General features: G+C 43.5%; 1 protein-coding gene across 3 annotated transcripts in view; it reads right to left on the bottom strand.

Moving 5' to 3' along the window:
• LOC126539882 (uncharacterized) overlaps positions 1 to 22,809 on the bottom strand; it is a 727,003-nt gene that overhangs the window by 44,716 nt on the left and 659,478 nt on the right. For all 3 annotated transcript variants that reach the window (XM_055075676.2, XM_055075677.2, XM_050186695.3), the window contains one exon: positions 17,846 to 17,993. In XM_055075676.2, the coding sequence (XP_054931651.1) occupies positions 17,846 to 17,993 (148 nt within the window). The remainder of the gene's footprint in view (positions 1 to 17,845; positions 17,994 to 22,809) is intronic.

Raw genomic sequence — 22,809 nt, 5'->3', positions numbered from 1 at the left:
GATTGCTTCATTCCCCCAGCATTGTCTGCATCCCTCCTGGGATGATACGTGAATATATTCCCAATAGCAGTGAGTTCTATGGTGTAATTGGGACCAATGTACTATACGGCCTTCAGGTGTCCTTGTTGACTTGCCGTCTTGATCACACTAAATGGTCCGTTATAGGCCGCGTTCTGGCTTGGCCAACTTTTTACCAGTACGAAGTCGTCGACGACGAGTGTTGGTAACGTTGAATTTGACCTCTTGTCGAAATTTCTCATCATTCTTTCACGATACTTTGATCTACTATCTTTAGTTCTTGCTGCATCTGTGAGCTTTATGCTCTTGTCCATGCCGAGGCTTATATCCGCAGGCAGATAAGGTGGTCTCCCAGTTGCAGCGAATAGAGGAGTGCATTCCAGGCCAGTTGTATACGAGCGGTTGTATACAGGAGGGCTTGGGTCTTAACTCCTTCAGACTTCTTTCGTAGTTCCGCGGAGTAAGCAAAGTTCCGCGATAATTCGGACAGCCTCCATTTGCACCCGAGATCAGGCACGCAAAATTCCTGTTTTGATACAATGAAAATGTACTCCATCAAATAGCTTTACCTATGTTTCTTTGTACGAATGCCACGTCTGCGGCTGATGGATATTTTTCTACTTTCGTGTCTTTTAATTCGCATACTGGACGTTAATTTTCACAGACAAACTGCACGGGCAAAAATATTTCTGTAGTAGTATCGTCCTCAAGATTCGCCTGAAAAATAAATGAACTTTCAATATACGTTATCCGGGTTTATTGCCTGCAATACAATATACCTAAAATGAAAAAGAAGTTTGGAAGTACGTTCGCTTGTTCACGAAACCGGCCAGTTACTCTTTCTACTAAAAAGTTGTTGCAGATAGAAAAAAAAGCAAATCACTAAATGACCTGCATCTTGTAATACACTACCTTGCGGAAAACTGCCACACTAAGCAGTAACAAAGTGATGAAAGCTGAGCAAAGCGCAGATTGCTTCGAAACTGCGAAATTGCGCTCGCAGTAACGGCGACTTAGATCGGTCGTGGGTCAGCGCACTCGGCTATTGCTTCGTTTGTTTTTTTTATCCGCTATCGCTTCTATGCTCTACTGAAGGCTCAATCCAAGTTTATGTATCTACCACAATAAATTGCGTGACATTGTTATGAAAACTGATATTTTTGAACACCTTTGTTGCCATCTCAAGAGCAGCTGCTGCAAGCGGCTGGACGCTGACTCATTGAAGTTGATGAATCCTCGGGAATATACCAATCAGAGCAATAGTTTCATCGCAACTTGCTTTTTAACACCATAACGTAAAGGGCTCCGTGTCATAAAAATCCGATGTTGGTGTCGGAGGCCGCTTGGCGAAAAGCCCATTCCGAACAACCACGCAGCCCCTCCACGTGGCGAAGTGGCGTTATTGAACTAATTGAATTCGCCAAGTGAAATACGTCCAAAAAATGGTAAAGTACGACGTAAACACAACCTACAGATACGATGGTGTCGGAGTTCATGTTAATACTTCTTCTAAAACATATTTCTGTTGCGCGGAAACTCACAGAAAAACCTTTTTATCCGAGCGGCGCGGCCCACTCCGTTCCTTGCAACAACACCATCGCGCTCGCCTCCGCGCATCCACAAGAAAGCTGCGGTTGCCGGAAAGCGTGGCAAGCAGCCGGGCATCTTTGAAACCTACCGCATTCCACTCTTAAAGGCGAACCATAAACTTCCTCCAACTCTGCACCCATCGATAAAGCCTCCAAAATTTGAACAGACCCTTAGACTCACATAATTCAAACATTTCTCGCCATTTAGAGTTGGTTTTCAGCCGTAAGTAATGGTACCGCTTGCGTGTGATGTCGCGCTATGCGCGCAGAGCGTACTTCCACGGGAATCTTTGGAAAGATGGCTTCTATGATTCTATTCGAGAAAAACAGCGCATTACCATAGGAAATGCGCTTGTTTTCCGGAACTGCACCCAGAGGCACTCTATTCGGCGATGTTTTTCCAGGACTCCATTGCGGGAAAACATATTTTTTGTACATGCTTAGAGGGTGCTTCTGTTCTCTTTATTTGCTGATATTTCAGCCTTTAAATACTAATTTGCTAGCTTTCTTTCTTTTTTCTCGTTTGCGTGACCGTGTTCGCGTATATTCGTTTTTGCACGACAGTCAGAGCATTCTTTCGTGCCCCCTGTTTCCACACGTGCATCTATGTGGGACGTTAAGTCTTTATAGCCTTTAAATAGTACTTTGGAAGTGGCAAGACTATTAGCTATTAGTGGTTTTAGTGTGTGTATTGGTACCAGGAATATTGCTTCGGTAGGACAGTGAGTGCTTGGCCGCGTGTTTGAACACTTGCGAACACGTGTCATACCGCAACTCTGTGCGACATTTAGTGCTTCCAAAAGATTGGTGATAACTACTTTGCGGCATCTTGAGGATTTGGGTTCTGTGCGCATCCGCCTTTGCTGGGAGGCAGGTGCTCTAAAAACTTCGGCATTGCATTAGAAAAAGCTAAGTGCAACACATGGGAAAAAAGACGGTAAAGCACGCAGTGTACGAAAGAAAGACATTAGGAAGGATGAGAATTGTGAGGTAATCGAGTCAATCGGCAGGAACTGCGCTGTCGATGCTAGATTAAAGAAAACGGGGGATATCCAGGATACGCTTGCGAAACAGGTCGATGAGTTAAACATTGAGCTAAATATGGAGCGTGATGCACGGGAGGCGGTGGAAAAAAGACTTGAGGTAGCTGAGAAAAAGCTGAACAGGGCGGCCATCGTGAACGAGAATGGTCGTGAAGAGGCAACGCCATATTCGGACGCGACAGTACAGGGAGTGCCAACAAACATGGAATGCGTGCAACGTGGGATGTAAGTAGGTGGAAAGAGCTTCACTTGCCTTGAAGCGGCTACAAAGGAAAAGCAGGAACTCGGAGATCAATGCGCCTTGTTAAGTCCATATCACGCGGAAAATATTGACGAAAGCAAGCAGAGAAATGCCTCGGCACAAGGAGAGAGTGAAAGTGTTATTATCACCTGCGACTAAAATCTGAGTAGGTACTCAGAGACAATAGTGGAGAGGGTGAAAGGCAACATAATAGGGGCAGTAGGGACATTTCCAGAGCCGACATTGGACACTGTCGTGGCGCGAGCAAAAGAAAAGCTCGTCGAAAATGCCCGCGGACACAACAATTGAGTTGTATCAGGTGGGCTAAGTGACGCGTTAAACAGAAAAGGGGCCGGTCTAGCACAGCCCCTGGCGAATGGGGTAGACGACTTGCGCAAGGTGTCCTCTTAGGTGCAGATTGTGGTGCGCACGGTGCCGAAGGTGCCTTTACGCTGCAGTAACGTACGAAGACCTGTTGTGGCTCCAAATGAGGACATGTGGAGATTCAGCCGAGAGAAAGGTTTTGGGCTTGTAGAAGTAAAAAGGGGGGGAAGAAGGTGTGGTGGTTTTCAACGAGACAATAACCACTTGAATCACAGGTTTAGGCAAGAAGTAGGCTGGCTACTCGCTGATCGCGCCGTTGCTTTCTTGGGGACGCACGGGTGCTCAGGAGGTCAAGGTAGGTAGTGATGAAGAAAGTACCCTAGGGTAACCTCCCAATAGCATCGTCGTCAATAACAGAAAAAGGGAGAAAGCAAGAAAGAGATTTTGCCATGCCAATAGATTTTGCCAGATTTTGCCAATAGTATACACACACGTGCAGGGCGGCCCAAGAAAAAAAAAACTGGATAGAGATTGAGGAGCAGTAAGTAGAGAACAAATATGGGCGTACACGGCTACAGAAATGCAGCTTGGAGACACGGAAGAGCTTCCTGTGATTGGGAATTATGTTTGGGAGGGTGCAACAGAACTAAATCAGAAAGAGAGGGCTGGCGAATCGGAATGCTCATACATCAGGGAGCCTAATGGAAAAGAGTAAATTAAAGATGTCAAGAGCATGTTTGGTTAAGATGCACAATGAGTCGAAAACATACTTGGCTAGGCGTAACGTATTTGTAGCCACCGACAACAACCGCACGTGACGTCACTGTACTAACCCTTTAAACCTAACATGCCGACGATGACGAGGCCGCCTTTGACGAAGATAGATCCTCCTGTCGAAACGTTGGCCAACCTTTCTGAGGCACCTTATCCCTGTTTATAACCTTTATGCCAAAGAGTCAAGGAAGAAGTTTGCAACTGGCCAAGAGTAAGAAGAGTGAGCTTCTAAGTGTAATTACGGCAGAAATATGAAAAGATAAGCAATACGCTCGATGGAAAAGAAAAAAGAAACCGAAAAGCTGGTGAAACAGGGAGATGCGTGAAGGGATCGCCTAACAACGTAAAACATCACGATAGTACATGCAGGCATAAAAAGAAAGAGTTGCTGTAGGATGAAGTAGCCAGAAAATGGTAAATATACCGGGAGAAAACATATATGGTTCAAATACTAGTTCAAGCAAAGATAAAAGGTGAAACTGAACTTTGCTTGTCAGAAATACATTAGAGAAAGGCCGCACTTAGAATATTTTGCAACTGCATAACAATACAACAAGATATCTTAGACGAAGATGGAAACAAAGCGTAAAGGCGACGCAGCTATAAATTGCATCCGAAAAATAACAGCCGGATCTTTCCAAGGCAATGTCGAAGTTGTATTTGAGAAAAAAAAATAGAGTATCAAAGAGAACTAGACGGAGAAGAAGTTGGTGCTTACATATTTCAACTGGAAGAGTGCAAAAAGAGAAAATTTTGAAGCGCACAGCCACAGGGCCAGACGAAGTTCCCGTTAGGCTGATTGAGGAACTAGGACCAAAAGTAAGGAAACTGTTGACAGCACCAGAAAAAAACCTGAACAGATAGGCGAATACCAGACTTTTAGTGACAAACCAGAATGAACCTAATTTACAAAGATAAGGGGGGGGAGTTAAAATTTACTCATATAGACCGTTCGCCATTACGTCGGCAACATACAGGTTATCAATGCAGGGAATTAAAGCTGAAAGCTTGGGCAGGAAATAATGTCATATTGGGAGAATTTGCGAATGGGTTGAGAATAGGTAGGCGTCTGGAAAATAACGTATTTGTCCTTACTAGGTGTATTGAAAGGTGAAGAGAAGAAACGAGACCACTATATGTGGCTTTTTTAGATATTACCGGACCCTATGACAACATAAACCGCAGCATCTTGTGTGATATCCTGGAAGGGAAAGGTATAGGCGACGGCTGTATAGAACTTTTGAGCTATATACACGGAGAAAATAGAGTTTGCTTTGAATGGGAAGGGATGAGGAGCGAGGAGAAAGTTGATGTCAACAAGGGACTGAGGCAGGGCTGCCGTCTATCCCCACTGCTGTTTATGATGTATTTTGTAAGGATGGAAAGGGCGCTAGACGGAAGCAATATTGGGTTTCATGTCTCATATAAACAGGCGCCTACAATGGAAGAACAGCAGATTCCAGGTTTGTTTTATGTGTACAAGATTTGCCTGCTAGCTAAGAAGCAAAGGGATATGCAACGTCCGGCTGATATCTGTGGACAGGAAGGCGAGGATTTAGGTCGGAAATTTACCGTTAGATAGTAAGGTGTTATGGTATTCAGTGAAAACATTGAGCAGACAGTGTAAACAAAGGGCCAGGCGAGACTTTGGGTAAAACAATATATATACATTGGTATATGGATAAACGAAGGCAATAGATATATGGAGCAATGGGAAAAATAACAGTAAAGGGGAAGAGAAATGCAGCCATAATGAAGCACAGAGCGCTATGGGGATACAATAGGTACGAGGTCCTCCGGGGTATGCGGAGAGGTGTAATGGTTCCAGGACTTGCTTTTGGAAAGGCGGTTGTTTACTTGAAATTAGGAGTACAACCAGGGCACGATGCGAACGAAAGGTCAGTGGGACGCCTCGATTTGGGCGCTTACTGGAAGACTACAAATGAAGATGTGCAGAGTGATACGGGCTGGACAACTTTTGTAGTGATGGAAGCTCAGAGTAAAATTGTGTATGAAGAATGACTAAGGAATAAGGAAGAAAGAAAATGGGCTCGGAGGGTTTTCAGATACACCACATGTACATGATTCAGAGGGAAAGAAAAGAACTAGGAAGCTTACCTGCAAGTATACGACCGTTATGGTGAGCAATATGGCAACAAACAACGTCAAGTTAAATTCAGAGAGGCTGAAATAATGACATGGATGGCGGCAATAAAAAAAAAGCTGCTATGAGTCACTATAGTTAAGAGCAAAAAAAGGAAATCAGGAAAAAAAACAATTTATGCTAACTCAAAGGGAAATTCAATACATTTAGAAGCGAGATCAGGATGTCTTCGGACAAGAACTTATAAAGAGAGATACAAAAAGGAAGAAGCAAGTTCTTGCTGCGGCAAAGCTACGGAAACGGGAAAGGATAAAGCATGTTTCATTAGAATGTGAACACGTCTGCGCAGTGGTCGATTTAGGCACCTCTGGCCTCCTTAAAGCCATTGGATTCAGCGATAGCAGGGAACTGCCTTCCTTTTTTTATTCAATCAATCATATGCACCTTCGGCGGTGATATGGCGCTTCCTAGCTCATGGTCATCTCCAGACGCAAGCCTGCTCCTAGCAACCCCTTTCGAGCGCAGCGCTGTAACGTTATTGGTGGGCTCCCATATGAATGAAGCATCACAGAAATTTTCATTCTGCGGCCATGGCCAGAATATGCCAGGATTGCGGGGATTAGTAACCGTAACGTACGTTGTTGTCGGGTTGGCAGGAGTAGAAGCCGACGAGGGGTCGTCACCGGGAGCCATGGCAGAAAGCACGATAGTGCGGCTGCTGCGGAGCTCCGTGACGAGGATGGAACCCTCAACCAAAATGTTGCGCGAACGAAGGATTTACAGGGTATATATACGAAGGATAACTGCAGCGCTGGCCAGTTCAGCCGACAGCTCGAGAGCCAGAGAGCGTTGGTCGTCTTCGTGGGGGTGTCCGCGTGCGTCTTCCACGAAAAACACGTGATACGCATGTATCAATATATTTAATGAAAAATTAAATGTACAGTATGATTCCGTCACTCTTATTCACAGATTAGAAAAACAAGGTGAATAGTGACCGCTAATTCTCTATCTTGAGAATTTGAATGAATGAAAGGTTAGAATCAATGGCAATACATTCAGATGGGACGAGGCACTGGACAGGGCAGTTCCCTCAGCAGCAAATTGACATAGCCGGTCTAATTCCAGTCAAAAACAGCACGAAAGTAAGACTAAAGCACATTTGTTAGAGTTACCCCACGTCTTCAGTCCGCTAACTGTTTTAAATGTTAACGCCCGGAGCGTTGTGAACAAGTCTGATGACCTTGAGAGCCTACTTCTTAGTTACAATCCTGACATCACGCTTCTAACAGAAACATGGCTTCATGATGCTATCCCTGATTCTGACATAATACCCAGCTCGTACAACATAATTCGCCACGACCGTGGCTCGAGAGGGGGTGGTGTCGCGACCATAATAAAAAATGGCATCCCATTCACATCCATTCCACACAATACTTCTGCTGAAATGGTTTGGATTGTAGTGCCGTCTTTCAAATGTAAGGTTCTTATTGGTGTAGTATACAGGCCTCCGAATGCAGATATCTCAATTTTGGAATCGCTGCATGATTTTCTTTACGTCCACAGTAAACACTACACTCATATCATCTTATGCGGGGACTTTAATCTACCGATGATAAACTGGGACGATCTCTGTGTTCGGCATTCTTGTCAACATGCTGAAATTCTGCTCGATTTGGCGTTTTCTTTTAATCTAAAACAAGTAGTAGGAACACCTACACGTGTTACTTCAAGCTCAAAAACTATCCTCGACCTTGTTCTTATCTCTGAAGCAGTCAGTGAAAGAGGATTTACTGTAGAAATTTTACCAGGCATATCAGATCATGAAGCGATTCTGCTTAAAAGCAATCTACAGCAAAATATTATCCGTTGTCCAGACAAAGAAGTCTTGGATTTTGGGAGAGCTGCTGATGAAAGTCTAATCGACTACTTAGAGCAAGATTTCGACATTTTTCTTAAAAAATCAAATCAAGGTGTAACCTGTGTCAATGATTTATGGATGCATTTTAAGGACGCAGTACGGGAATGTATGTGCAGGTACATTCCAACAAAACGCAAGAGAATGGCCCGCAATAACCCTTGGATCACTCGGGACATACTGCAGCTAAAACGCCGCTTAAAACGCTTGTCACGCCCCAATAGTTGTGTCGATCGTTCTGTGCTACCGTCAATGCGTACCGAACTTAGGAAAAAAATAAAAGACTCAAAATACCATTTTTTCAATGTTAAACTACACTATTTTTTATCTAACGCCCCAAGACAGTTTTGGATGCACATAACCGAGAAAAAGAACCCGGTCACCAAAATTAGATTGAATGATACCGAGACCAGTGACAACCAGAATATTGCGGAAGCGTTCAACGAGTACATTGCTTCGGTATTTCTACGCGGTACTGAAGACGATAGCCTAGAATTTTCAGGTTCTGGCTGCGAACTTCCAGACCTTTTTGTTTCCGAAGAAGGTATTCTTTCGTCCCTATTAAACATAGATATAAAGAAATCTGCTGGTCCTTATGACATACCAAATAATTTTCTTTTTAGATATGCGGAGTGGTGCGCAAAGTATCTGTACATAATATTTAACGAAAGTCTAAAGCAAGGTGTCCTTCCTAACGATTGGAAAGCAGCAAAGATAATTCCCATCCATAAGTCCGGAGATAAACTCAGTATTACTAATTACAGACCCGTCTCGCTTCTCTGCACCGCTAGTAAGGTGATGGAGCACTATGTTTTTAAGCACCTGAGCAGCTTTCTGGAAAACAATAATTTCTTTTCGGAAAAACAGCATGGATTTCGGCGTGGCCTATCTACAGTTACTCAGCTTCTACATATTACCAATGAAGTCATGGCAGCGCTGGACTGCGGCGGGCAAATAGATGTGCTTTTCCTTGATTTTCAGAAAGCATTTGACCGTGTTTGTCACCAAAGGCTAAATAAAGCTCAAGCTACAATGTGCGCTGAAAAATGAACAAATTCTTCGCTGGCTTGACTCTTATTTAGCTAATCGAACACAATATGTCCGTATAGGAAACTCATCTTCTTCACCTGCTCCCGTACTTTCCGGTGTACCGCAAGGTTCAGTACTTGGACCTCTTCTCTTTTTGATTTATCTGAATGACTTGTCCTTTGATTCCCCGGTACGATGCCGGTTCTTCGCTGATGATTGTATTGTGTACCACAACATTCAATCACCCCATGATCAGACTCAGATAATTGCTGTCAATCCTGGCGTATGAACTTAAATGCCTCAAAATGTACTCAAATGATGATTACAAGAAAGAAAGCACCATCAATTTGTACATATAAAATTAATAATGTAGCAATTAGGACGGTTGACAAATTTAAGTATCTGGGTGTAGTTATTGACTCGAAGTTAACCTGGAACGCTCATGTCCAATACGTCGTTTCGGCGTCGCTAAGGAAGCTATGGCTTATTAAACACCGGCTCAAACATTGCACTAGTAGGACTAAACTCGCTGCCTACACGACACTCATTAGACCACTGCATGAATATGCCGATGCTGTCTGGGATCCCCACACAAAGACCGGTGTCAACAACATTGAAACCGTGCAAAAGAAAGCCCTTAGATTTATTTATAATATTTATAATAGACGAGTCTCGATCACTGATCTCAGAACACGGTCTGGCCTCCCATCGCTAGAATTTCGGCGTAGACTGCATCGCCTACAAACTTTGTTTAATATCGTTAATAAACAAACAAAAATGGATCCCGACATATACATCAATTTTAATAAAACAAGAGAAACCAGACGCAAGCACAGCAAAACGATTGTGATGCCACCGACTAAAACTACTGCTTATCGCTTCTCGTTTTTTCCTCGAACTATAGCAGAGTGGAATGCTCTACCGCAAGAAGTCGCTTGTATGCCCTCGGTTGAATCATTTGTGTCTGCCGTACAATCTTTGCAATGAAGCGTGTTCGTTTTAGAATCACCATTTTCCTATTTATGTAAATTTTGTACATGCTGCCTTTCCCGACGCAATAGTCTGTATATTTAAGCATTTTTTTATGGTTCCTTGTAACCCATGTTTTTGTTATTTTGACTTGCAGTGCCGACTTTGTATACACTCACTCCTGCCTGGACTGCCAAGAGGCAGTTGGCAGTATCTAATAAATAAATAAATAAATAAATAAATAAATAAATAAATAAATAAATAAATAAATAAATAACAAAGTACTGCATAATACAAAAAGAAACTGAAGGGAACTGGTATTTCCATCCCGAATGACTACTCGCAATCTACAGTAAAGAAGCGCAAGCTTCTGTGGGGAAGTTCAAGAAAAAATAAACTTGAAGGAAATAAGGTGTCACTTGTACATGACAAGCTTAAACTAGACAATGATGTTTTCCTTTTGGAGAAGCCGCTAAACAAACGGGTACAGATTGCAGATAGTCGCCCTTAGCAAACACAATCATCATCCAAAGAACCTGCCCGAAAAAAGCCGCTACGATTAATTAATGTTAGTGGTAGAAGTATCGTAAATAAAACAGATTCCCTAGGAATACTGTTGCTTCAACACGACTCTCACTTTGCTTTTATTACCGAAACTTGCCTTCGCGAGGATAAATAAGGCCAAGACATTTCCTTCCTCCTGTAGTGTTCGTCGCGTCGATAGGTCTTCTTTGGAAGCAGGTGTGGCTGTTCTAATTAGAAGTAAGTTAGAAACTGTCGTTCTAGATATAGTAATTACGTTGGAATGCATGTGCATTAGGGTCTCCCTTTGAATTTATACCCTCGTTCTATTCGCAACTTACAGACCTCCTGAATTTCTGCACGAATTACAGTCTCGTATGAATAAATATTTATACAGTAAGACTATTCCTGCACGTGATTTTGATAATAGCCTGGGCCAGATTGAAATCAGAATATTAATTTTCTATTTCAGATCACTTTAACACGTGATCTCAAACAAGTTTTTCTTGAGTCGGCACGTGTACAAGGTTCTTCATCTTTAGTTTTGGAGCTTGCTTACATTGCTCGCAAATTCGCTGAATTCACGGTGGTGATTGAGCAGGGGCTGCCTGATTACTGTCTTGTTCGTGTTTCCATCTACTTGTTTCCTGTGCTGAAACTAAAAAATCATATGTCCATTTTGTCAAGCATTATTCTCGCGCTAACGACGCATGCATGCTTGATTACTTCGACAACTTGGGAACCCGATATCTGAAGTGCAAGGCAAGCTCTCGCTTGCCGTAAGTACTTGAAAAGATTATTATTTTGAGTGAACACTCCCTAATTTCATTACTATCAATGCAAGTGAAATTTGGAGTTACATTGCCGAGAAGATGAAACGAATATCCCAAACGACAATAAAAGGACAGATGATTACGGAGAATGTAGAACTTGTTCATCACTTTATATGTTTTTCCGCCGTGTCTTCTCAAATCCCAGTGATACTTCACGTGACTGCACAGTGAGCCAACCATGTGATGTGAATTTTGTTTCATATGCTGGCGTACTCTCTATGGTGTTGAACCTAAAACCGGAATGTTCAAGTGGGCCAGACAGTATGTCTAACTTGTTTCTCCATAGATATGATCTAACCTTATCAATGCTGCTTGTTACAATATTCTATACTTCACTATTGTCGTCTGAGTTACCTAGTGTTTGGAGGACAGGCCGAGCTGCACCATTTCATAAGAAGGAAGGCCATCTAAAATGCAGCAAATTACCGTCCTATTTCTTTAACATCATCGCGCTACAAACTCGTTGAACAAATCATAGCATAAAGCACAACCAAATTTCTAGAAAAGCATTACATTTTAACTAACTTTCAGATCTGGTTCAGAAGAAGGAACTCAACCGTCACACAGCTAGTCACTCTAGTTTATTCCTTTGCATCAACCCCTGACAGGAAAAGACAAATAAACATAACTTTCCTTCCGTCAAGCATTCGACACGGTCCCGCGTGCAAAATAATTGTAAAGCTTCAAAATGCAGGAATCCATCAGATGTTTCTCTCTTGGGTTTCTGCTTATTTGTCAATCCAGAAGCAATTCGTTTAGATGAATGGCGAAAAATCGGTCAGCCTTCCGGTCGCATCCAATGTTGCTCAGGGCCATGTCTTCGGCCCTCTTCTATTGTTCTATATAATAATTATACTAGTAACAGTGGTGAAGATGGTGTGCAGATTCGATTATATGTCAATGATTGTGTGCTCTTGAAAGATATTCTTTCCACCCATGATCAAACTAGTTTATGTTATAGTTTACGCAATAATCTTACATGGCGCAGGTGTTGGAGAATGACACTAAACGCAGATAAAGATGTACTACTGCGAACGGCACATAAGAAATCACGCCTGCTTTGCGCCTATAAGTTATATTCATCATTTATTCATGAAGAGCTTGACGCGACGCTCGCCCTATGTAATCGGTCGTCGTCGCCTGTTCCGGATGACATATCTTACCGCATGCTATGGCACCTTGGTCAACGGGCACGAAGTGCGCTCCTTTATATCTGTAACGAGTACCGGCAGGAGGGCAAAGTTCCCCAAGATCGGAAGATTAGCCGCCTGGTACCGCTTCTTAAGCCTGGCAAGTCTCCCTCAGAGATTGCTTCATACCGACCAAATTGCGCTGGCAAGTTGCGTTGGGAAGGTAATGGAGCGAATGATCCTCGCCAGACTTGAGTGGTACCTTGAACATTAGAAATCTACCCGGACGCCATGGCTGGTTTTCGACCTCACCGATGTTCTATCGACAACGGTATCGATCTGGTAACCTATATTGAACACCAAAAGACGTGTAAGAGGTTATCTGTCGCAATGTTCTTAGATATAAAGGGAGCCTACGACAACATTCTTCATGAGGCCATACTTGAATCATTGTAATCGGTGGGCCTAGGCGCTTCATTATATCGTTGGAAAAGCAGTTATTTACATAGGCGGTCTCTATTTCTTAACACTGAAGCTGGCCCAACCTCGCAGTATTATACGCACCATGGAATTCCACAAGGCGGTGTCTTGATTCCCACGCTTTTCAACCTTGTACTCATTGGTCTCGTGGAACGACTTCCGAACACAGTTAAAATATCAATGTATACCGATGACACCTGCGTCTGGGCATCCGGTGTGACACGGCCGCAAGTCCGCGCCAGGCGTCAAAAAGCTGCCACGTCAACGTCGGCGTACTTAAATGAACAAGGCCTCAAGATCTCGCCAGAAAAATGCGCATTGGTCGCGTTTACCCGAAAGCCAATGAGATCATACGATGTCTCTATCGACGGTCAAAGCATACCTTATGTCAGGACGCACCGATTCTTAGGCGTAATCATTGATCGTGACCTCTGCTGGAGTCCTCATGTGGCCTACCTAAAGAAGCGCCTGACTGATATCTCTAATGTGTTTAAGTTTCTTGGCGGAAATGTCTGGGGTACTTCAGTACATGCAATGATGCAACTGTGCAGGACGCTCTTTCTTCGGTATTTGCAATACAGCTTGCCTTGTGCTGACCAACACCTGCACATGTAATATCCGTACACTCGAAAGCGTCCAGGCCCAGGCACTTAGAGTGTGTCTTGGATTGCCGCGGTGTTGGTCAACGGCTAAAACAATTGCCATTGCAAACGATTTCCCAGCCAAGGCCCATATAGTCATGGAAGCACTCAGATCACACGTAAGACACCTTGCTCGAGCCACTGCCCATCATCTAGCCTCACTGCCAGAGGATCGACCACGTGCTTCCTTTTGTGAAACAGTCCTGCTTTATCGTGCATACCTTCCATCAGGTTATACAGCTCCAGCGAAAGTTCCGTTTCCACCATGGTGCTTGGCTCAAGCAAAGGTTCGACTAATGGTACCAGGAATGCGAACAAAAGCCCAACTCTCGTCTCCAGCACTGAAGCAGCTTTCACTGCTCTTGCTGTACGAGACGTACAACAAGCATCATCATATTTATACTGACGCTTCAACCACGGTGAATGGGTCTGCAGGATCGGTGATCTTTCCTGCAAAACCTTCCACCATGAAGATTCGACTATCTCACCAGACTACATCGACTGCCGTGGAGCTTGCTGCTATTCGTTGTGCACTTCGTGTAATTTCTGAAGGTCTACCCAAGAAATGGAGCGTGTTCACTGACTCCAAGGCTGCTCTTCATTGTTTGGTTTCTGCCTAACGCCGAGGACCCCACGAACAACTAGTTCTAGAAATCAGACTGCTGCTTCACCACCTCGTCGAGCAAGGACACGACATCACGTTGCAGTGGATTCCAAGCCACTGTGGCATAATGGGCAATGAACATGCCGACGCAGCAGCACGATCTGCTCGCGAGGAGGGCTTGCAAGACTCCATTCCATTCTCAAGAACAGAAGCTGCAATGAAAATTCGTGTGCTTGCAAATGAAGCCATCAAAACTTTATGGAACACACCAAGCTTAAAGCATACACGTCTACACCGACTGGACACATCCCTTCGACTTCGACCCCCATCTGGACTCTCTCGTCTCGAAACAGCAGCACTTTGCTGACTGTGGCTTGGTGTCGCCTACACAAGATCCTTTGTCTTCCGAGTCGGTATGGACGACAGCGCGGCTTGCAGACACTGCGGCGGCGAGGAGACTATCGAACAGGTGCTTTGCCACTGTCCTCCATACAGCGCGCACCGGCTGTCACTAGCGACCGCGTTGGCACGCCTTCACGACAGGCCACTTTCAGAACAGTCAGTTTTGGAATGCCGACATGAACTATCGTCGCAGCAAAAGTCGGTAATAAAAAAAAAAAACACGTCCCACTATAAGAGGTAGAAAAATCAGTGTCGTATCGAGCATGTGAAATCTAAAACGAAAAGAGGTAACGAAAACAGTTTGCCATTTGCTCTTACCCGCAAAATTTACATAACCTCAGAATTCTGAAAGAATAACGATCAATAAAAGGCGAAAATGACAGAAAGAGAAAAAATTTGTGACGTACAGTAAGAAGTTAGTGCCACGAAAACTAAAAAAAAGCCTTCCAGAAAAAAGGAAAAGGTACTGTCTATCGCTTAAGCGCAAGCTGATCGGCGAGAACACAGCCGACGCAAAGCTACGAGCCATCAGCCCACCTAGACTCTGCCGCCAAGCAGATCGCTTTCAAGATAAAGCCCATGCGAGCTCGCGCGGCCGCATCATATGCACTTGCTGCCAAAGCACAACGCCCCTCACCTGGTTCCCTGCGCGAGACGGAAGACGGCTCGCTTCCTCCCCGCTTTCCTCCATTGCGCGCGCCTTGATCGACGGCTCTCTCGCACGGTTTCCCTCGCATATACGGTATACTGCGCGCGGCGACAGCGTTATTGCCATTTTACTTTATGCGGAACACCACAGAAATGGTGACTACGACGGCATAAATGGGCCTGGAGTAGCCTTATAATTGCTATCGCAATGAAAGCACATACACACCCAGGCGTTTGTGCCACAACGCGCAGTAAAAGTAAAATACTAGTGTAGTTTCCAAGATAGTAACAAAACTCCACTTCAATATTGTGGAGGATCTTGCATTTTGCCTTAATAGTTAGGATAACCTGCACATACATTTAAATACAAAGCATGAGTGAAGCTGGCTTTTTGACATTTATAGAGCCGTAGACGAGTGTCCCCTTCACATCAGACGGCCATGCAAGCGTTACTGCGCTTATTCGAATCGGCCGGCCTCTGTGAAGCCTCATAATGAAAACAAAAGAAGTAGTTGACAGGATTTTTTTTTTTTTTTACAACAACGTTGTGAGAATTTGCGCCTTATATTCTTCTGTTCAATCTACAACAATGCAGTGTCAACTTGTTCAAGAATCTGTATCCTAAACCCGTAAATTATGTTTATGTTGGTCGAATCACTCCCTGGCAATCTGGTAGTTTTTCATCCCAATTGCAGACAAAATTACATTATTACCAGTACTGATGGATTAAAGAATGTTTACTTCTGTTATAAGTAAGGCTCAAATTGTAAAGCTATTCCAAACCCTTTCTTGTCCATTTTCTGCTCTCAGCCTTCCACGATTGGAAAAGAAATGTTCCGAATACTCCCGCTTTACCAACCTCTTACACGACGTCACAAGACCCGCGAGAACTTACCACGTCAAAATGATGCATACGCATTAAAGGTGCATTAGTATGCCAAACAAAACTGAAAGTTTTTCCGTAAAGCCAGACACTGCCCCGTTATGAAAGGAATAGAAGACGTCTCCTACCGATCGCTCTGGCACTGGCTACTCGGAGATGCCGTGGAGAAGGGGTTTATTTCCTTATAGTAAAGGTTTTTTACGTGTTACGTGGCAAATTAACGTTGTCGAGCCCTTTTTGTTTCTGCGATAGCGCTCTGCCAATTGTTCTTCGCTGACGACCCATTTGTTCGCCATTTCTAACCTTGCCTTGCACGCCGCCGCATTTTTCGATCACCAACGGCAAGTTAAGCAAGAGAACGAAGGCCAATCCCAGACGCTATCAATACCCTCCGCATCCTTTTATCTACTTTCATTGCGTCAGCTCGGCCCCACTGAAATCCTCTCTATTTCTGCGTGCTCCTCACCTCTTGTCAGCCAACAGGATTTGAAAAAGCTTGCCAAAGTAGCTAGCCGTATTCACTTTCAAATCAAACAAAAGTGACCTCCTGAAACGAGGAGAGCATTTCATTGTGTGGTTGGAGCTCTACTTGTCATTGTCCGATGCTTACGTCGCCGGTTACTTGTATGTGACATCAAAACACTGGAATAAAAACAATTTGGACTAGTTGCACGGTATAGGGCCCAAGTCGCCCACAGCAATAAAGACAATGGCGTGGCGGCACTCTGAAAAAGAATAAACAATAATGGGAACGTTTATTAAAATGTGTAAGCCTTTATTTAGACACACCCAAATAGAAAACGCACCCGTCACGTAAGACGATCGCGTTCAAGGTACGGCCCGCAGCAGCGAGCGAATTGACCTTCGCGCTGCCTCTCGGTTGAGTGCCAACTAGGCGGCGAGAACACAGCGCACACGAAGCTTTAAGCTTCGTTATAAGCCTGGTTATAACGAAAGCAGAAATTACTCTTTCTTTTTGTCTTTAATGGGATGAGAAGCAACCGCGATCATAGAACGTGTTTTAATTCTCAAGCACGTTTTTCCCTAATGCACAAGTTCATCTGGCAAATAGTAGTTTTCAGCTTCAGGAAAAAACATTGCAGCACTTTGAAGTAGCTCTTCCGAGGGGCTCCTGAACTTCAATGCTACGACCTGCTCAAGCGTAACTCTCGTCCGCACTCAAAGCGGAAAAGGAATAACGCCTCAATGCTCTAAACGAAAGCTGCAGGATGGCAGTACAAGTGAAACAAGTCTGTGCCTACACAGCAGGGGCCAGAGTGTCACAACTTACAGGGTAACCATTAGTGCTTATTTACGTAGCGGAGCTTCTGTTGAATATATCACTAATATTCATTACTCGATGACATCAGTCGAAGCGCGGTGTCGTACGCTTCTGCAGGAACTGCCACCTCGCGGGGCAGACTCCTCACTTCTGTAGGCACAAAACTGCTTGAGGTGGTTCTGACGTTTTCAGCAATTCTTAGTCGTCAAAATTTACACTCATATTGACGTTTCTTGTGCCGCATGTCTTTCCGCTAAATTAGTGCTATTGGTTTTAATAACGACCCTGATTTCCCTAGAAAGCTCCACTGCTCATCTAATATAGAAAGGTAAGCGCCATCGTCATATGACGAACACACATTTGTTTTCATAAAATGCACAAAATTGCAGCTGCTATTGCCCATCATGCACGTACCCTCCTCCACGAAGCCTTCTCATGTGCTCCTTACGTCGCAGCCTCAGCGCCCGATAGCGCAGCGCACAGATCACAGCCAGAGCCACGATCGGGAAGCAGATCACCGACGACAGAATGGGGATCAGCACGGGCCGGGCATCCAGGGACACTGCACAGAGAAGATAGAAGTCAGTCTAGCTTGGGGGTATTCAGAAACTTACCGTTCCCCAATGCAACTTTCTTACAAGCGGCATATACCCATATTCTGCCGAGTCATTTAGCGTATAAACAACCCTATTCCGAAGCAAATTAAACTTACTTGCAGGATTTAACGCTTGAAAAATGGAGTTCACGTATCAAAAAGGAGTATTTGTTCTAAACAACAAAAAAAGAAGTCAGCCGCCTTCTCTCGCTAATTTTCTTTGGGAAGCTGCACAATCAAGACAAATGGTGAAAGGAGAATTGAAAAGGAACGCTCACTCAAGTTTTATTTTCTTGTCAAGCTTTAGAATGGACTTTCGGTTATGACACGGAGTAAGTTGTTAACAACAGTAGATTAAGTTCATACACTCCCGATGTGAAGAAGAATCACCACGAAAAGTAAACTCTATAGCGTGTTTGCAATACGCATTTCCGCCACAATTCTATTTTTTTTTTTTTCAGATACTGTGATTTTTGGAGCTAAACAGTTACCAGCATCCATCAATAGCACTCCGAAAAGCGCTAAAAACCTGACTTTGCTGCGTCTGTTTTCAATTAGTAGAAACGCAGCACGACTGGGACGTAGATAGGAGGGCACCACAACAGAGGACAAGCGCTGTATAAAAATTAAACATTGCCTTTAACTGAGTTGTGTGATAGCGCTTGTACTGAGCTTCGGTTTTCTATTTGTGTCGGACTCGTGCTGCGTTTAAACTAATTATTGAACGGCTGGTGCGAGCTGCACAGCTGGGAAAACATAACTTGCAAATTTTATATCGTACAAACACAAGATACCAAGGCCATAAGTATTTGAGATTCCAGTATAATATACCAGAGGAATAATTTTGTAAGATCGATACTCGCGATTTAAATCTTGAGATACTTCGATGAGGAGCAGGAGGGATAAAGTTTATTTGTAAAAACGAGCTGACGATGCATCGATGAACTCCTAAATTTATAATCATATATTGGGGTGGCCCAGACGTTGTGGAGTTCTTTTTTAAGTTGAGGTTTCCACAATATTAAACAATAAATGAAGAAGAACTCAATCAATAATGCATTGTCCGTTGTTGTTTACAACGTTGTTTACATTGTTGTTTACAACGTTAAGCAAGCTGGTCAATGCCTAGACGATAGAGATCATCTGGCTTCCACTCGAAGCAATTGTCCAGCCAAGCCCGCAATTTCATGACGCTATGGAACGAAATGGCCGTCCTTGAAGCGTTTACACCAACTTTGAGCCGTCCTAAGAGGCGTCGCTCCTTCGCCATACATTTCACAAGTCTATTCGGTGGCGTCGGTGGCTTTGGCAACTCGATTAAACGCAAGAAGGCGTCGAAAATACTCTTTCTTTGTCGACTTAACCCGCCTTTTTTGTAACTTGAAAAGAACAAAAAGAATAGCAGTATTCAAAAATTAAATGCACTGTTTTGGAGGGCACATAATTGTCTATAGAAATATATAAAACTCATTACCAACACATTTTCTATTGCGCGCAGAATTATCACTTAAAGACATGCCTGGAGTTCCGGGCAAACCTAATAAGCTCCCCTCTTGGGGCTTGTGCATGTTTCTGACAGTTCACATTGCAAATTTCCTTAGTCTTAACGACAGACGTTGTTGCTTTCGAATTTCCCATAATAGCTGCACTTAAGCATGTTTTTCGCATTCGAACACGCTAATACGTCATAATTCCGCAGCGTTAGATGAGGCCGGCAGCATCTACATCAGCGCGGTGTACCTTCAGTGTTTTTTATACGTGGCCTATGTGATCAGCACGAGGCACTGCGCAGCAGGCCATTCCAGAAGTGGGTGGGCGTGTGATTTTTCAACCTGTTTACCTCGTTTCATAATAATTACATATCACGATTCTGAATATGCACTCAATGTGTTGGTCTGTTTCGCTTGGATACACCTACATATTTACAAGCAAATTTCGAAAAGTTTATAAAGGCATATTGCGGAACTTTCCTCAGCGGCAATTAAGCAGGATATGCGTAGTGTTATATTTGGCTTCGGCTTGCTCCTGCTGCTGTGGCGCTTGCTGTGTACGCGTGTTGTGTGAAGAGTAATGTTTGCGCATGTGCATAGAATTAAGCACAACGTATACGCTCACGTAGTCTATATTCCATATGTGTACAGTCTTCTTTCCATCTTGCGTGCGTGGCGTACTTCGTCGGGTTTGCTCTTGTACCTGTTTGGCCCAAGTATAATGAGCACAGATCTGCGGGTACAGAAGTAAGAGACGTAATTAAGTGATTTCAAGTCGTGAACACCACGTACTGCTACGTGATGACTGGCTTCTCCTTGTCTTGTGGTAGGTACGTAGCTGTCTGTGGAGGGTGCTACACTGGCGCATAGACTGTTTTGCAACGCTACACTGAATGTTTGCGCCAACAGTGAGTCGTTATCACGGCGTGCCTGCGACCTACCGTCAAGCGCGCACACAATAGCTTTAAACTGCGCAGTATCCCCATGTATTGGAAAAGTGTTAATTACCGAGTCAAAGAGCGGCCCGGTGTTGCACCATCTCCGGGATCTGCGCTATATTTTTTGGTGATGGACGAGGCGACACAATTTTTGGACCCACTGGCCCTATAATGCTAAGCTATAAACTTGCGCAGATCCTTCAAATCAAAATCAAATCAAAATCGCTTTATTTCAGGGTATTTCCTGCGGAGACAGAGACTAAAGGCTGAAATAGCCTGACTGGGCCCCTGCCCCCGTTCAGTTCATACAGCATTTACGCGTACAATAACATATACAGTAACGTGCACATTATATTAAAATTACAGTTGCACTCAGTACAGCCGATGAAGGAAAGAAAGTGACTTCTAATACATCAGATAAGAAGTATGAAATGCATACATGTGTACATAGATCACGCAGATAGATATACATATAGAAAAGGTCACACAGGATTCATGTGTTATATAGCTAGTAGACCCTTTATCCTGTTACAGATATGCAGATAACGACTATATACCAGTACATTGTGCTTACAAAACAGAAAGAAAAAGAAAATCAGGAATGTCATGGTCATAGTAGAAAGTAATGTAAAACAGTCTACAATACACATCCTGTTCTGACAAGGAACGTTTTGTACATTCTTTTAAGTTTACCACGGCTGTCTGCCCAATTTATTATTTCTTTCTGTTTATTTAGAATCTGTATAGCTTGATACGTTACCGATTGTTTCCCGTAATTTGTTCTAATCTTCGGAAGCGTCCTCCTATGCTGCCTAAACCCGTACTTATGTTCCACTACCATATCACTGTCTTTGTATATGTTTGTTGTGTGCATATGTTGCACTAATTTATAGAGATAAATTTGATTGGCCATAAGCATGTTGTGTTTCAGAAATAACTCCCTGGTAGGTAAGTCACGCATATCTCCTGCATAATTTTCAAATATACGTAGCACGCGCTTTTGTAGTACCGTTAATCTATTATAATTACGCTGAGTGGTGGTGCCCCATACTAGCGAACAGTAGGCAATCTTAGAATATACTAGAGTGTAATAAAGAGTTTTTTTTAGCCGAAGAGGTATTAATGTAGAAATCTTTCTAATACATCCTATTGATCGAGCTATATCGACTACCAAATGGTCGACGTGACATGACCATACCAAAGACTCTTGGAACCAAACACCTAGGAATTTTTGCTCAGGTGTTTGCTGAATAATCTCGGTTCTATACGTAATATGCATGTCATGTTGGTCGCGTTTATCTGTGTATCCTTCGCTTATGTTATTAGTATCTGTGTTATGCGAGTGCTTCTTTGGTGTCAGCGCAAATGTTATAGCAAACGTTCAGGAAACGTAAGGTTTATGACGCAAATATCTGTCCAATACGGCACAAATGAGCTGTAAGCTTACATGCTTTCTTATAGCCGGTATCTTAGTTCTGCTGCCGACATGGTCATCCATTCTGTGTAATGCAACGCTCACTCTATGCCCGCTTTGGTCCCACTTTGCTCATTATTTGCTCCACACTCAGCTAGTTAGGTCGCCGACATATTCACTTCTTACTTCTCGTTCTCCTTCTCTATTTGGGCGCTTGCCGAATGTCATATACCCAGTGACGCAATTTGTCTACTCGGCAAGACAGTAGCCGCAAAGGGGTTGGGGAAGGAAGCAAAAAAAAAAAAAAGAGGGACTTATACAATGCATCGTGCCTCAGTCTTTCTAATACTAGTAGCATTTTCTCTGGGAACGTCACCCAGTTTACCGTATATATACATGTATGTATGTATTTCTGCAGATAACCCATTTCTCATCAGTTAGAGTCGCCGGGTGGACCAATGTCAAATGCGTAAAGGAGGGCCACTGTGCTGAGAGAAGTGATCATAAGTAACCATCCGGCCAACTAGAGTCACTGGGTATGTTGCTCAGGGTATGTGGTACTCTTCAATGACACCCTTTCACGAAAACATGGATGACAGTAACGTGCCACTCTGTGTGTGCCGCACTTGAATAAACCTTTTCGATTTTATCTCCATGACCGGTTATGTTTGACTTAGTATGTGCCACCTTTTATGATAATTTTTATGGAAAACAGAGCATCAATAATTACCCACCGACCATTGGCGCTACGTACCATTTTATTGCTAGTAGCATTAAAATCACCATTCAACTCTAAATGGTGAATGCGCCGCTGTTTTATTTTTAGACGGCAGTAAACGCGCCTGAATAACAATAAACGTACGTGATTTGCACGAATATTCACAGTCTTTGTAAATCAGGGTGAAAATGGAAGTTGGAAGCAGATCTGTGTATGCTTCTGA

Source organism: Dermacentor andersoni, chromosome 2 (assembly GCF_023375885.2).
Source record: "Dermacentor andersoni chromosome 2, qqDerAnde1_hic_scaffold, whole genome shotgun sequence".
NCBI lineage: Eukaryota > Metazoa > Arthropoda > Arachnida > Ixodida > Ixodidae > Dermacentor > Dermacentor andersoni.
Note: the sequence above shows the minus strand (reverse complement) of the source record. Positions and strands in the feature narration are given on the sequence as shown.